Raw genomic sequence first — 12,971 nt, forward strand, 5'->3', positions numbered from 1 at the left:
GACAAATGAAGGGTGTAAACATTACGATCCTCAAAAGATCTATAAAATGGAGACACTTTAAATGATAAAAAGTGATGAATCACTCAAGGCATAGTTTGTGAAAACTGGCAACGATCATCTCCATGCGATGGCATCTCTCCCTAAAGCTTGCTTGGTGTCTTTTTCTTTTTGGTAAAATGGATTGCCATGCACTGTTGATATTTGCTTCAGTCAATAGAAAAGGAAGAATCCTTCACCTTCTTCGTTTTCAAAAGCCCAATCTCAACATACTGCACAGCAAAAAAGAAAAAAGAAAAAGCAAAACACTCCAGTGGATGCTTTGAGGAGTGTAAAAGACAGAGAGCCTCCAGTCATCCCAGAATAGATCATATGATACAGCAGTTTTTCCTGTGATAGGTCAGTTATGGCAGCAGTTGTCAAAATAAGAGTCCTTCTTTTGCCCGAGATCCACCCCCTTCTCTTCTGTGAGGATACAACACCAAATAAATAAATAAAATCACATTATTTGAGCAATTCTATCCCTATTATTATTTACTTGCTTTAATGGAATTCGTAAATAAAATTATTATTAAATGCATTCAGAATTTGATGCATCAAAAGCTTTGGAAATTGCAGCGTCAATCGATAATGTAGAACATTTACAAGAACATTGGTGTACATCTGTATATGAATTAGATTCTGTTATAAAATAAGCATTAAGGCCCGTTCACACCAAGGACAATAACTATTAGAGGATATCGTTGGAATCACTTTCAGAGCAATTTTTTTCCAGCTAATGAACGATGAAAACACTATGTTTACATGCACAACTTTTGTTTCGATCGGACTGAATTCATTCCGATTGATGAATCTGAATATAGTGTTTACATGAAATCGGGTTGATATGTGCGTTTATATGTCACAAGCTACAAATCGGAATATATTTTTTGACGTGCGCACGCTGCACAAATTTACAGTTTCCCGCTGTTTGCGCATTTATAACCATTCTCCTACATTGGCTCTTTATTTGTTTTAAACAGCAGACTTAATATTTATCCATTTCTGGTCATAATTTGGAGAAAATGAGCATATGAACCGTTGTGCCGTGATGCTTATACTTATCATGCAGTAAAAATTCCTCTCCCTGCATCGTAACAAGTCCGAAACAAGGACTGGTGGTACGTCGTTCAGCTCCACTTCACAGACGCTGAGTGAAAGGACGGGACATAATGAAATATGTTCAATTAATTTATTTTCATTTTTTGTTCACGTGATGTTACTATTTTGTTCTTTTTTTGAAGGGAAAATTTTTTATACTATTTTATAATCATGTTTATACATGATATATATATATATATATATATATATATATATATACACACACTCACACTCGGTAGTTATCGTTCTTGGTGTGAATAGGTCTTTCGGCATCTAAGCCCACGTAGGTTAGGCGGGTATATCAAAGCCTGCAAATCTTTGCACATACATTAAGATATCATGAATGTGTTTCCCCACAGACAAGCAGTTTACCAAGGTCATTGTAGTGAAGTTTCTGTGCTTTTTCATGCCTATGCTAATCATCAAGTAACTGACAGATTGCTACATTAGTTAGCATGAAAGCTGAAGCACACAGGACCAGGTGTATAGTGTAAAAAATAAATGTGTTTTTTAAAGATTTATTTTGAGAAAAACATTCCCACCTTGCATGAACTCTAAAGCACAGCTACTGAAATCATCAGCCACCTTCTGAAACACCTCATCTGTACGGGAATAAAAAAAAATCAAGAAGTGAAACTTCTCGGTCGGTAATAGCGTGTTCCACATAAGTAGTGCTCGACAGAGCAGATACACTGAAGTATAACTTACCAACATTTTTTCCTGTTTTGCTGGAGGTCTCGAAATGTTGAGCACCTATTTCTGCAAAGAAAAGTTTGTTTTTTTTCTAATTGTTTTGCAATGGTTACATGAAAAAAAAAAAAAAAACGACAAGCAACTAAATTCATGCTTACCATCTGCAAAGTCTTGAACATCATGGTAGTCTATTTGCCGCACACTTCGATCGGCTTCAATGAGGTCACTCTTGGTACCACACAAATATATCTTGCAGTGCTGAAATTAAAATAATGCGTCAGTGAAGTGCTGAATAAAGTGCTAATGTTGTTGTGAGACGTGGGTATATTTTACCTCTTCACAGTTCTGTAACTCCTTCACCCAGAACCTGGCCCTTTTAAAACTGCTGCTGTCAGTCAGATCTAAGTGCAAAAGTCAGACAACCACATATTTAAGATAAAAATTTAATGTTTTCCAACTTTTCTCTTGCAAGGGACTCATTTTCTTATGATTATTTCCATGTACACTACCGTACAAAAGCTTGGAGTTGGATTTATTTATTTTTTCATTCAGCAAGGACGCATCAAACTGACGTAATGAATTGCATTTTAAAATATCTGTTATTTTAAATCATAATAATATTTCACAATATTATTATATTATTATTATAATTTTTTTACTGTATGTTTAATTAAATAAATGCAGCCTTGTTGAGCTTCTTCTAAAAACATTTTAAAAAAAATTGTAATTTTGAAATACAAACTAATTTATAATGTATGAGAAATGCTCATGAAGCCTGCATTTATTTGATCAAACATACAGAAATGTTGTGAAATATTATTACAATTTAAAATAAAGGTTTTCTATCAGCATCATTACAACAGTCTTCAGTGTCAGATGATCTTTCAGAAATCATTCTAATATGCTGATTTATTATCAATGTTGGAAACAGTTGTGCTGCTTAATATTTTTTTTATAACCTGTGATAGTTTTTTTCAGGATACTTTGATGAATAAAAAGTAAAAAAAAACAAAAAAAACCTAGCATTTAATTAAAATAGAAATATTTTGTAACAATATACACTACCGTTCAAAACTTTGGGGTCAGTCATTTTTTTCTTTCTTTCTTTTTTTGTTGAAATTAAAAAAGTGATAGTAAAGATTTATGTTGTCAAAAAAGATTTCTATTTTGAATAAATGCTGTTCTTTTCAACTTTTTATTAATCAATGAATCCTGAAAAAAGTATCACAGGTTCCTAAAAATAATAAGCCACACAACTGTATCCAACATTGATAATAAATAAGCATGTTACAATGATTTCTGAAAGATGAAAGGCTAATGAAAAATTAAGCTTTGGATCACAAAAATAAATTATATTTTAAAGGATATTAAAATAGAAATCCATATATATATAAATTAATTGAACATATTTCGTAATATTTCGTTATATTAACACATTTTAACTTTGACAGCCCAAAGCCTTTTTTTTTGTTTCCCAAACTTTTAAGTAGCCCTGATTAACTTGTTTGAACCAAACACATGAACTGCCTTGCAGGACTGGTAACTACTGTAAAACAGACACAGAGTGAGCAAGTATGAGCCGTTTACTTGCTCACCGTCACCTGACTGCTAGACTAGCTGCCACATCCTGCATTCTTTCCACAAAAAAGCCACTTTCCGTGTCAAACTGTGAGAGAGGGATATACCATAGCAGACGATGGCAGCACGGGCTCCTCTGTAATAGATTCTGCTCATGGCCTCGTAACGTTCAGACCCAGCAGTGTCCTGAGAAGAAAGAAAACACATGAAGTCACTAATAAGTGGTCGACAAGCGTATATGAAGACCCTAGTAACAACACTTACCCATATTCCCAGTGTAATCACTTTGTCACCGACATTGAGGGCTTTTGCAACAAACGCAGCCCCTATAGTCTTAATGAGACAAAAACAAATGAACACGTCAAGCCTAGCCACATCATATCAGATCATTGACATCAGTGGAAGGAATGGTGGCTTTACCTGTGCAGCTGGTTTATGTGACACATGATTAGAGATAGCTGATACCCAGGCAAATGTACATCTTACACAAAAATGTCTTTACTGAGAACAAACAATCTCAGAAGATGTATTAGTTATGGCCCTAATGGCCATAACTATTTACTTCTTCAGGTTTCTATGCAAACGCTTGCTTACATTTTGATAAGGTCCAACAAGAAAGCGGCGATGTACGTATCTCTCCACCAGACTGGTTTTACCCACACTCTCCTTGCCAAGCATGACCACCTTAGCGTCCACTCGCATGGCAGTCATGATTATTTTGGTTTGTAGAAAAAGACACTAAAAAAACAACAAAAAAAAAACATGGGTCCATCGTGTAGACATTTATATATACACTGTAAAAATATACAGGATATCAATTGTGAATGAAGTGTGCTTAATTGTTTTGAATGTGCATTTGTAGTGTACTTCAAATCTTGAAGGTATATTTAAAAGAAAATGTACTTGCAGTAATATAATATTAATGAATAAAAGGCCACTTAAGTGTACTTAAAGAGAGTAAACTTACATGACTGTTTCTTAATACGTTTAAGTACACCTTTAAAAAGTACACTTTGCAATAATGTCAAATAAAAAGTTTTTCTTGGAGGTAGGCTACATTTGAAATGTTTCGCTGTGTTTATATAGTATTCTTATGTTGATGTGTTGACTAAGATGGTAAAGCACATTTGACATGTAAAGTACTTAATGTTATCCGATTATTATTCGATTTACATTTAAAGTTAATTTTAAATATAGTAAATTTACAACATCATTATTACAAATGTGCAATTATAAAGGAATTTAAACAAATGACAAAGGTTTTTACCAAAAAAATGCTTGTCAGCAACGTTACATCACGCAGTAAACTTTAATCATATTTGAAAGACAATATAAGTATTACAAAATTACATATAAAGATAAACTTCTAAAGTATGCCAAAAACACAGTTGGTTAAATTCAAGAGTATTTAATATAAATTTTAATTATACAACATTTTCAAGTGTCCGAAAACATTACGTTCAGATAGCATTATGTATATTACTTTCGACATAAATAGTATGCTTTTTAATATGCTTAAAGTGTTGTAGTGGAAGAAATCAGAGCTAGCTTTGGCTAATGCGCAGTTTCAGTTTATCAAGCAAAATATTATCCATATGAAACACACTAGAGGTTTGTTGACCTCATATTTCTCACTCACCTGTGTATCAGTTGACGGGACTTCAGGGCGACTTTACTGACAGTACTGTAACTGGGTGGCTAATGGTTCAGTTAGCAATCCACACTGATGTGCCAGTGAAAACTCCTAATAATACTACAGTTAAAGACTACTTGATGAATAAATACATAAGCAGCAGCGAATCACAAGACACCTCGAACTGAGGACACGGTCAAAATTAAAATATTCAGTGATTTGTTCACCTTAAAACGAAAGAAAAACAAACAGCTTAGATTTCAACATCACTAAATACAGCAGAGCTAGATTTCCGAGCCATGTTTCTCCCGTTAACAAGGGACAACTACAGTAAATGGTCTGACAGATGTTAGATGTGTTCGGTGGAAGAGGAACTGTAGTGTGTCTAGCTATCTGGAATAAACTAGTGTGTGTTTTTTTGTTTATATAGAGGAGGATGTGACTTCACTAGGGTCAGTGGTTGTGTCTCAAATGGCTATGTATGAATCGGGAAACAATTGTTCTTAAGAGTCGGAACTGTTCGTTGACGGGTCAGAGTGAATCAGTTACAGCGTTTCTGGGGTTTTTGTCTGGAATAAAAAGTACTGGAAATATGTTTACAACTTAATTTATGTTTATGAATTACAACTAATTATAGTTCAAAACTATTTCGCACGCGAAATTCTAGCATTGTTTAATGTAAAGGCGTATTGTATTTAGGTTCAAAATATATTTTAATAAGTTAAATCGTGACTGTAACGAATTGAACTTGGACAAATTAAATTTCTACAAATTCTCGTTAACAATACCTAATCGAAAAACATAATATAGCTTTATGGTAACGTTTAACGCTTGTAATATGCTATTTTTATAAAATCAATTGCTTGAAACGAACTGTTCGAAAGAACCGAGTCGCAGAAATGATTCAGACGTCCTATTACTATAGGCACGTGCTGCAGTTTGGGCGCGTTGATTGTCTAAACCGCTGCTGATTGGTTCCTCGAGTCACTTGGCGCGTCACAGTTGGCTGAATCTCTCTGTGATTGGTTGCTTACATCCGCCACTCATTCTTTCTTCATCCCGAGTGGCTGCGCTTGCTTAGGCACCGCCCGTGGTGGCCAAAATGCGGTCTAGGTAGTCGACTCCATAGACTCTGTACGTTTGAAACACAACCGAACCGGGTCTTCAGGGGAGGAGAAGCTGAGTTCATGTGAAAATGGCGTCTCCGAAAACAGTGCCTAAAGATGCACAGGTAAATAATGAATTTGAAACGATTTTATCACTGTGCTGTGCACCATTTATTGTTATTTAACAATAGCGATTAAAGCAGCATGATTAAAGAGCGACTGTGCATTTTATTTATCTTACTTAGTCTTCTTTGTGCACATACATGCGTTAGCACGCTAACTGGTCCACTGACTGTAATGCAGTGGTTTGAGTTTCAATTTGGCGCGGTTCTAACACGTTGTGTTATAATGTGCCATATTTTTTGGGAATATGAAGGTTTCGCATTTATGATTTATTTACAAATGTAAAGTAAGATGTGCACGGGCTGCAAAGAACCTTCAACAGAGTCGAATTGATGCTAATATAGTATGCATAATATTTCCTTTTCGCATTGTTTGCTTTCCTATTTTATTATTATTATTATTATTATCTTCATTATTTTTAAAGGTTATGATGCAGATTCTTAAAGACATGGGGGTCACGGAGTACGAGCCTAGAGTGATCAATCAAATGCTGGAGTTTACATACAGTAAGTCAGGATGCCTTTAATGAAATCAAAATTGACAATGCTTATTTGTTCATTGAACATTGCAACATTTATTATGAATGATTCATCCATGCAAGTCATTCTTTTTTTATGCATGTGCTCTCTTAATCTTTAATCAAAATAACTTGCAAGACATCACTTCTCTGATGACGTGTTTAGTGGCGCGAGGGCGGGACAACCTGTCGCTCACATGACATCACATCACAGCAATGGCAAACCACAACAATCCAATCTAGTCCTGTCCCGCCCTTCGTTTTTTCTTGTTCAAGAAGCCACTTCACTCAGATGTACGGAAGAAAAGACTATCGCATCTTCCGCTTCATGCCAACTTTTAAGTATATTGCTAAATGCATTAAGATAAAATGTTAACGCACTCCAGCAATAACCTTTCTGTACTAGTAAATCGTCCAATAACATTTTAACGTTTTTCTACAGGATATGTAACCACTATTATTGAGGATGCAAAAATATATTCCACCCATGCCAAAAAGTCCAGTGTGGATGCAGATGACATAAGGTTAGCAATCCAGTGTCGAGTGGATCAGTCGTTCACATCTCCTCCGCCACGAGATGTAAGTCTCTCTTGATGACTAATTCATAACTCATATGTGACTTCTGGTAATTAATTAACAGTGCTGTTTGTCCTTGGTTTCAGTTTCTGTTGGACATTGCAAGGCAGAAGAACCAAACCCCTCTACCACTGATCAAACCGTACACCGGTCCACGTCTTCCACCAGACCGCTACTGTCTCACCGCACCAAACTACAGACTGAAGTCCCTGCAGAAAAAGGTATTACTTTAGATGATATGTGATAATATGCAGTTTTAGTCCGTCTGGTCAAAGTTTTGGATTTGGTGATCTGTGGATATAGAGATTTCTTACTACATTTATTGTATCTAACTTTTTTGGCTTAGAGGCCCACCTTTTATCCACGCCAATATTCAAAACCATAGTTTTGTTTTTCAAAATTTATTTGAATCTATGGGATTATCTATTTTCTGTTGATTAAAAAAAAAATATATATATATATATATAATTGTCATGATTTAAGGTTTCCAAAATGTTTTAGAAGCTGAATGTTCATCAGGGATCCCAACTCTTTTCACCAAAGTAATAAACAAAAGTGTAGTCACAATTTTCAGTGAAAGTTTGCGGGGGAAAAGGTCCATCCATAGAGTATGTAGAAAGCACTGCTCACAAAGAAGTAACTTTTTAAATCAAGCAAGTTTTGTTGGCCAACACGGAGAATTCACATGATTGCAAAACCCATTGCAAAATCTGTGGGGAATATTTTTTTTTTACCTCCACGTGGAATTCACAGAAAAATGGTAACTTTTGACTGCATCATATGAATTTATATATATATATTTATAAACAAATTCTAAATATTAATAAAACTATAATAAGTATTTCAAAGATACTAAAATAACGCTGGTTACTTGGAAAGGCCATGTACATTAATAAAATACCATATGCATTTAAAGAATTAAATCTATATAGTAAAAAATAATATATATATATATATATATATATATATATATATATATATATATATATATATATATATATATATATATATATATAATATATGCAGTGAGGAAAATATGTATTTGAACACCCTGCTATTTTGCAAGTTCTCCCACTTAGAAATCATGGAGGGGTCTGAAATTGTCATCGTAGGTGCATGTCCACTGTGAGAGACATAATCTAAAAAAAAAAAATTCAGAAATCACAATGTATGATTTTTTAACTATTTATTTGTATGATACAGCTGCAAATAAGTATTTGAACACCTGAGAAAATCAATGTTAATATTTGGTACAGTAGCCTTTGTTTGCAATTACAGAGGTCAAACGTTTCCTGTAGTTTTTCACCAGGTTTGCACACACTGCAGGAGGGATTTTGGCCCACTCCTCCACACAGATCTTCTCTAGATCTGTCAGGTTTCTGGGCTGTCGCTGAGAAACACAGAGTTTGAGCTCCCTCCAAAGATTCTCTATTGGGTTTAGGTCTGGAGACTGGCTAGGCCACGCCAGAACCTTGATATGCTTCTTACAGAGCCACTCCTTGGTTATCCTGGCTGTGTGCTTCGGGTCATTGTCATGTTGGAAGACCCAGCCTCGACCCATCTTCAATGCTCTAACTGAGGGAAGGAGGTTGTTCCCCAAAATCTCGCAATATATGGCCCCGGTCATCCTCTCCTTAATACAGTGCAGTCGCCCTGTCCCATGTGCAGAAAAACACCCCCAAAGCATGATGCTACCACCCCCATGCTTCACAGTCGGGATGGTGTTCTTGGGATGGTACTCATCATTCTTCTTTCTCCAAACACGTTTAGTGGAATTATGACCAAAAAGTTCTATTTTGGTCTCATCTGACCACATGACTTTCTCCCATGACTCCTCTGGATCATCCAAATGGTCATTGGCAAACTTAAGACGGGCCTTGACATGTGCTGGTTTAAGCAGGGGAACCTTCCGTGCCATGCATGATTTCAAACCATGACGTCTTAGTGTATTACCAACAGTAACCTTGGAAACGGTGGTCCCAGCTCTTTTCAGGTCATTGACCAGCTCCTCCCGTGTAGTTCTGGGCTGATTTCTCACCTTTCTTAGGATCATTGAGACCCCACGAGGTGAGATCTTGCATGGAGCCCCAGTCCAAGGGAGATTGACAGTCATGTTTAGCTTCTTCCATTTTCTAATGATTGCTCCAACAGTGGACCTTTTTTCACCAAGCTGCTTGGCAATTTCCCCGTAGCCCTTTCCAGCCTTGTGGAGGTGTACAATTTTGTCTCTAGTGTCTTTGGACAGCTCTGGTCTTGACCATGTTAGTAGTTGGATTCTTACTGATTGTATGCAGCTAACGACCTCAAACAGGTGCATCTAATTTAGGATAATAAATGGAGTGGAGGTGGACATTTTAAAGGCAGACTAACAGGTCTTTGAGGGTCAGAATTCTAGCTGATAGACAGGTGTTCAAATACTTATTTGCAGCTGTATCATACAAATAAATAGTTAAATCATATATTGTGATTTCTGGATTTTTTTTTTTTAGATTGTCTCTCACAGTGGACATGCACCTACGATGACAATTTCAGACCCCTCCATGATTTCCAAGTGGGAGAACTTGCAAAATAGCAGGGTGTTCAAATACTTATTTTCCTCACTGTATATATACACACACACACACACACACACACACACACAAATATATAAAAATACACATTAATTTTTATTTCAGGTAATGTTTTGTTTCAAGTAATGACAATAATTTTTGTGGTTTTAGTTTTTAGTTTGACTATAATAAACCTGATAGTAACTTTTAAAACTTGGGTTTCTATATATCCAGGTTTTTCTAGACTGTGTGAAATCCTGGTTCTTCACATGAAACTAACAGATGTAAATGAAAATGTACCATCTGATATGGTTCTGATTTGCATGTTTAGGTGTCTTCGTCCACGGGCAGGATAACAGTGCCACGGTTGAGCGTGGGAGCAGTGTCCAGTAGGCCAAGCACTCCAACTCTTGGTCAGTTATTCCAAATACTTCCTGTATAAACTAAAACATCTCTAGCATCTAAAGGCATTGAGTTTTCAGGACACTTTGCATGCTCACGATTTTCAGCATACATTCATTGAGCTATTCGTAGATGCATAATAATACACAAGAGCTATTAGTAGTTTTCCTTTGTTCTCTTTGGTGAACGAGCAAAATCTAAAACTCAATTTTCAGGATCCTCGTTGTGTTTTTCAGGTACTCCATCAATGCAGACAGTGGGGACCAAAGTGGGAACACCTGTGTCACTGACCGGCCAGCGCTTCACCGTTCAGATCCCCAACTCACAGGCTGCCTCTGTCAAATCGGGTACAGTTTCCACCTTAGAACAAGCCGTTCTCTTTGTATGATCTTCTTGTATATTAAGGACCATGTGGAAGATTTTGTGTCAAATCAGTGAGCAGGTCAAAAGTTAAGCTAATAATTGAGCTACAGTACCTGGCAAAAGTTTGGAAACATTACTTTTTTTTTTCTTTTTTTTTTGTCTCTTATGCTCACAATGATGAATTTCATAAAAAATACAGTAAAAAAAAAAGTTTTTTTTGTGGAAACAATGATACCATTCAAACATTTGTGGTAAGATTTAAAACAAAAAAGGAGAGAGAGAAATTAGTACTTTTATTCATCATTGAAAGAGACCTAATATGCAAAATTCACTTTTATATTGTTTTTGAACAGAATAATGGGTACACAATCACCCTATTGTGGTAAAAATTCATCCACTCCGTTTGTTATTTTCCCCATAAATCTGAAACGGTGTCTCAAAACGAGCCGTTCAGGAATGTGCTCCAGTGTGACATCACACATGCTTAGGCTCCGCCCATGACTGGCTACAGAATCTGCCCTATTAGCATAGACTCCGCCCTCAGTGAACTGTACACAGTCCGCCATGTTTATCTCCTCGCCAGAGCATTTAACAGCAGCATTCGAGTAAGAAATGTAAAGCTCTAGTTATTCAATCAAGAGCAGTGAGTTATTTTCTGTTTTTCTTTTGTTGTTTGATTAATTTTAATAGCATATATAGCAGTAGATACTGTATATTACGCTCCTGTCACTTTAAAACACAGATCTAATATACACATGTGATTTCTTTACTTGCTGTTTACATTTACAGACATAACCGACTGTGTGAACTTTGTTAGATACACACAAGGTTATGTCAAAAACACACAGTTTAAGCGCAATAAGACGTGAAAGAGAACTTGGTTTAATTCTCACAGGACGCGCCGTCTGACATCCAGCTTTCTGTGCGCTCAGGAAACCATATATCAGAAGTTTAGACTGATGTGGCTTTAAAACACATGCAGATAATAAACTTTCATGATGATGAAGAACTGAAATGTCAAATAAATGCTGCTCATTGAACTTTCTATTCATCAAAGAATCCTAAAAAAAGTATGACCATTTCCACAAAAATCAACATTGATAGTAATAATAACAAATGTTTCTTGAGCACCAAATCAGCATATTAGAATGGTTTCTGAAGAATTGTGAGACACTGAAGACTAGAGTAATGATGCTGAAAATTCAGCTTTGCCATCCCTGGAATAAATTACATTTTAAAATATATTCAAGTAGAAACCTGTTCTTTTAATTTGTAATATTTCACAATATTACTGAGAGACTTCTTTCAAAAACACTTTCTTTTGACAGGTACTGTAAGAGAAATGAAAACATGACAGGCTTTAAGAACATGTAGTGAATTACAGAGTGAATTATGAATTATTTAATTTTTCATTCACAGCTACTCCTACCACTCCCACGGTTCAGAATGTCCTCATCAACCCCTCTCTCATCGGCTCTAAGAACATCCTCATTACTACCAATATGGTGTCGCAGAATTCATCTAGTGACTCTGCGTCTCTTAAGAGGAAGCATGAAGATGAGGATGACTATGATGCTTTATGACCTGCTGTTGCTTCTTACTAGTATGGAAGCAAAAGTGATTATGTAAATAAGCATTTGATAACTCTGAATTTGCCTTTCAGTAGTATTGTCTTGTTTAGGATATTACCATTGCATATTACCATTTATTGTTCATTTTTGTAAGTAAAAAATAAATAATTAAAATGATAAATTGTGTGTTTTGTTGTTTTTATGTTTCACAGACTTCATTTAGTGGTTGAGTTACTATGGTGCAAAAAAATCGTGAACACCCTGAGCCAGTTTAATTAATAATTTAATTATTTAGATAATTTAAACTCAATATTAGGTGTAAATAAAACGTAACGTTCTTATGAAATCAATTAAATGCCAGCAGAGGGAGCTAGTAAAACAAGGGCTCTTACTCCAGTATGCTGACACTGATATATGCTTATGGTCTATTATACTGATATAATTTAGAGGCAGCAAACGAGAACGGAACAACATTTTTACATAGAAACAAAATCGTATGTGCACACATTAAACAATAGCTATTATTAAATATGCATTTCGAAGTGGGTTTTTTTCTAGATTGAGAACGATTGAAAATAAATAATGCTGAGCTCATTTTAAGGTATTTTTTTAAATATTCTCATTGCACATATTTCATGTGTATCCCAAGCATGTTAACTGAAGTGATTTTTTTTTTTTTAACCAGATAGGAGGGGGTTTTAATAGAGCTAATAAAATATGTTG

At 35.5% G+C, this 12,971-nt stretch overlaps 2 protein-coding genes across 4 annotated transcripts; one reads left to right on the forward strand and one right to left on the reverse strand.

Moving 5' to 3' along the window:
* Nucleotides 1–119: 119 nt before the first annotated feature.
* rab24 (RAB24, member RAS oncogene family) lies at nt 120–5,496 on the reverse strand. 3 transcript variants are annotated; one of them, XM_079846830.1, is made up of 9 exons: nt 5,048–5,496; nt 4,003–4,146; nt 3,673–3,741; nt 3,516–3,594; nt 2,164–2,231; nt 1,989–2,088; nt 1,846–1,896; nt 1,680–1,739; nt 120–462 (listed from the first exon to the last, which is right to left on the reverse strand). In XM_079846830.1, exons 2-9 carry the CDS (start codon nt 4,117–4,119, stop codon nt 398–400), a joined length of 609 nt encoding a protein of 202 aa, XP_079702956.1. In that variant the 5' UTR covers nt 4,120–4,146; nt 5,048–5,496; the 3' UTR covers nt 120–397. The 3 variants fall into 3 exon arrangements, with proteins under 3 accessions (XP_079702956.1, XP_079702957.1, XP_079702955.1); XM_079846831.1 differs by having other exon boundaries at nt 120–459; nt 5,048–5,453; XM_079846829.1 differs by having other exon boundaries at nt 3,516–3,741; nt 5,048–5,441.
* A 672-nt stretch (nt 5,497–6,168) lies between these two features.
* Nucleotides 6,169–12,434, forward strand: taf9 (TAF9 RNA polymerase II, TATA box binding protein (TBP)-associated factor). Its single transcript, XM_079846980.1, has 7 exons — nt 6,169–6,272; nt 6,695–6,776; nt 7,230–7,366; nt 7,450–7,584; nt 10,244–10,325; nt 10,551–10,661; nt 12,097–12,434. The coding sequence occupies exons 1-7, from the start codon at nt 6,237–6,239 to the stop codon at nt 12,258–12,260; spliced, it is 747 nt and encodes a 248-aa protein (XP_079703106.1). The 5' UTR covers nt 6,169–6,236; the 3' UTR covers nt 12,261–12,434.
* Nucleotides 12,435–12,971: the final 537 nt, after the last annotated feature.

Source organism: Squalius cephalus (genome assembly GCF_949319135.1).
Source record: "Squalius cephalus genome assembly, chromosome: 17".
NCBI classification, from domain to species: Eukaryota; Metazoa; Chordata; class Actinopteri; order Cypriniformes; family Leuciscidae; genus Squalius; species Squalius cephalus.

Excerpts from the sequence above, each read along its gene's own strand:
- rab24 (XM_079846829.1), bottom strand. The coding sequence starts at position 4,119 with ATGACTGCCATGCGAGTGGACGCTAAGGTGGTCATGCTTGGCAAGGAG. Across the intron at positions 2,089-2,163 it reads AGTTACAGAACTGTGAAGAG|CACTGCAAGATATATTTGTG; the intron begins GTAAAATATACC and ends TTTTAATTTCAG. Across the intron at positions 1,740-1,845 it reads CAAAACAGGAAAAAATGTTG|ATGAGGTGTTTCAGAAGGTG; the intron begins GTAAGTTATACT and ends ATTCCCGTACAG.
- taf9 (XM_079846980.1), top strand. The coding sequence starts at position 6,237 with ATGGCGTCTCCGAAAACAGTGCCTAAAGATGCACAG. Across the intron at positions 7,585-10,243 it reads TGAAGTCCCTGCAGAAAAAG|GTGTCTTCGTCCACGGGCAG; the intron begins GTATTACTTTAG and ends TTGCATGTTTAG. Across the intron at positions 10,662-12,096 it reads GGCTGCCTCTGTCAAATCGG|CTACTCCTACCACTCCCACG; the intron begins GTACAGTTTCCA and ends TTTCATTCACAG.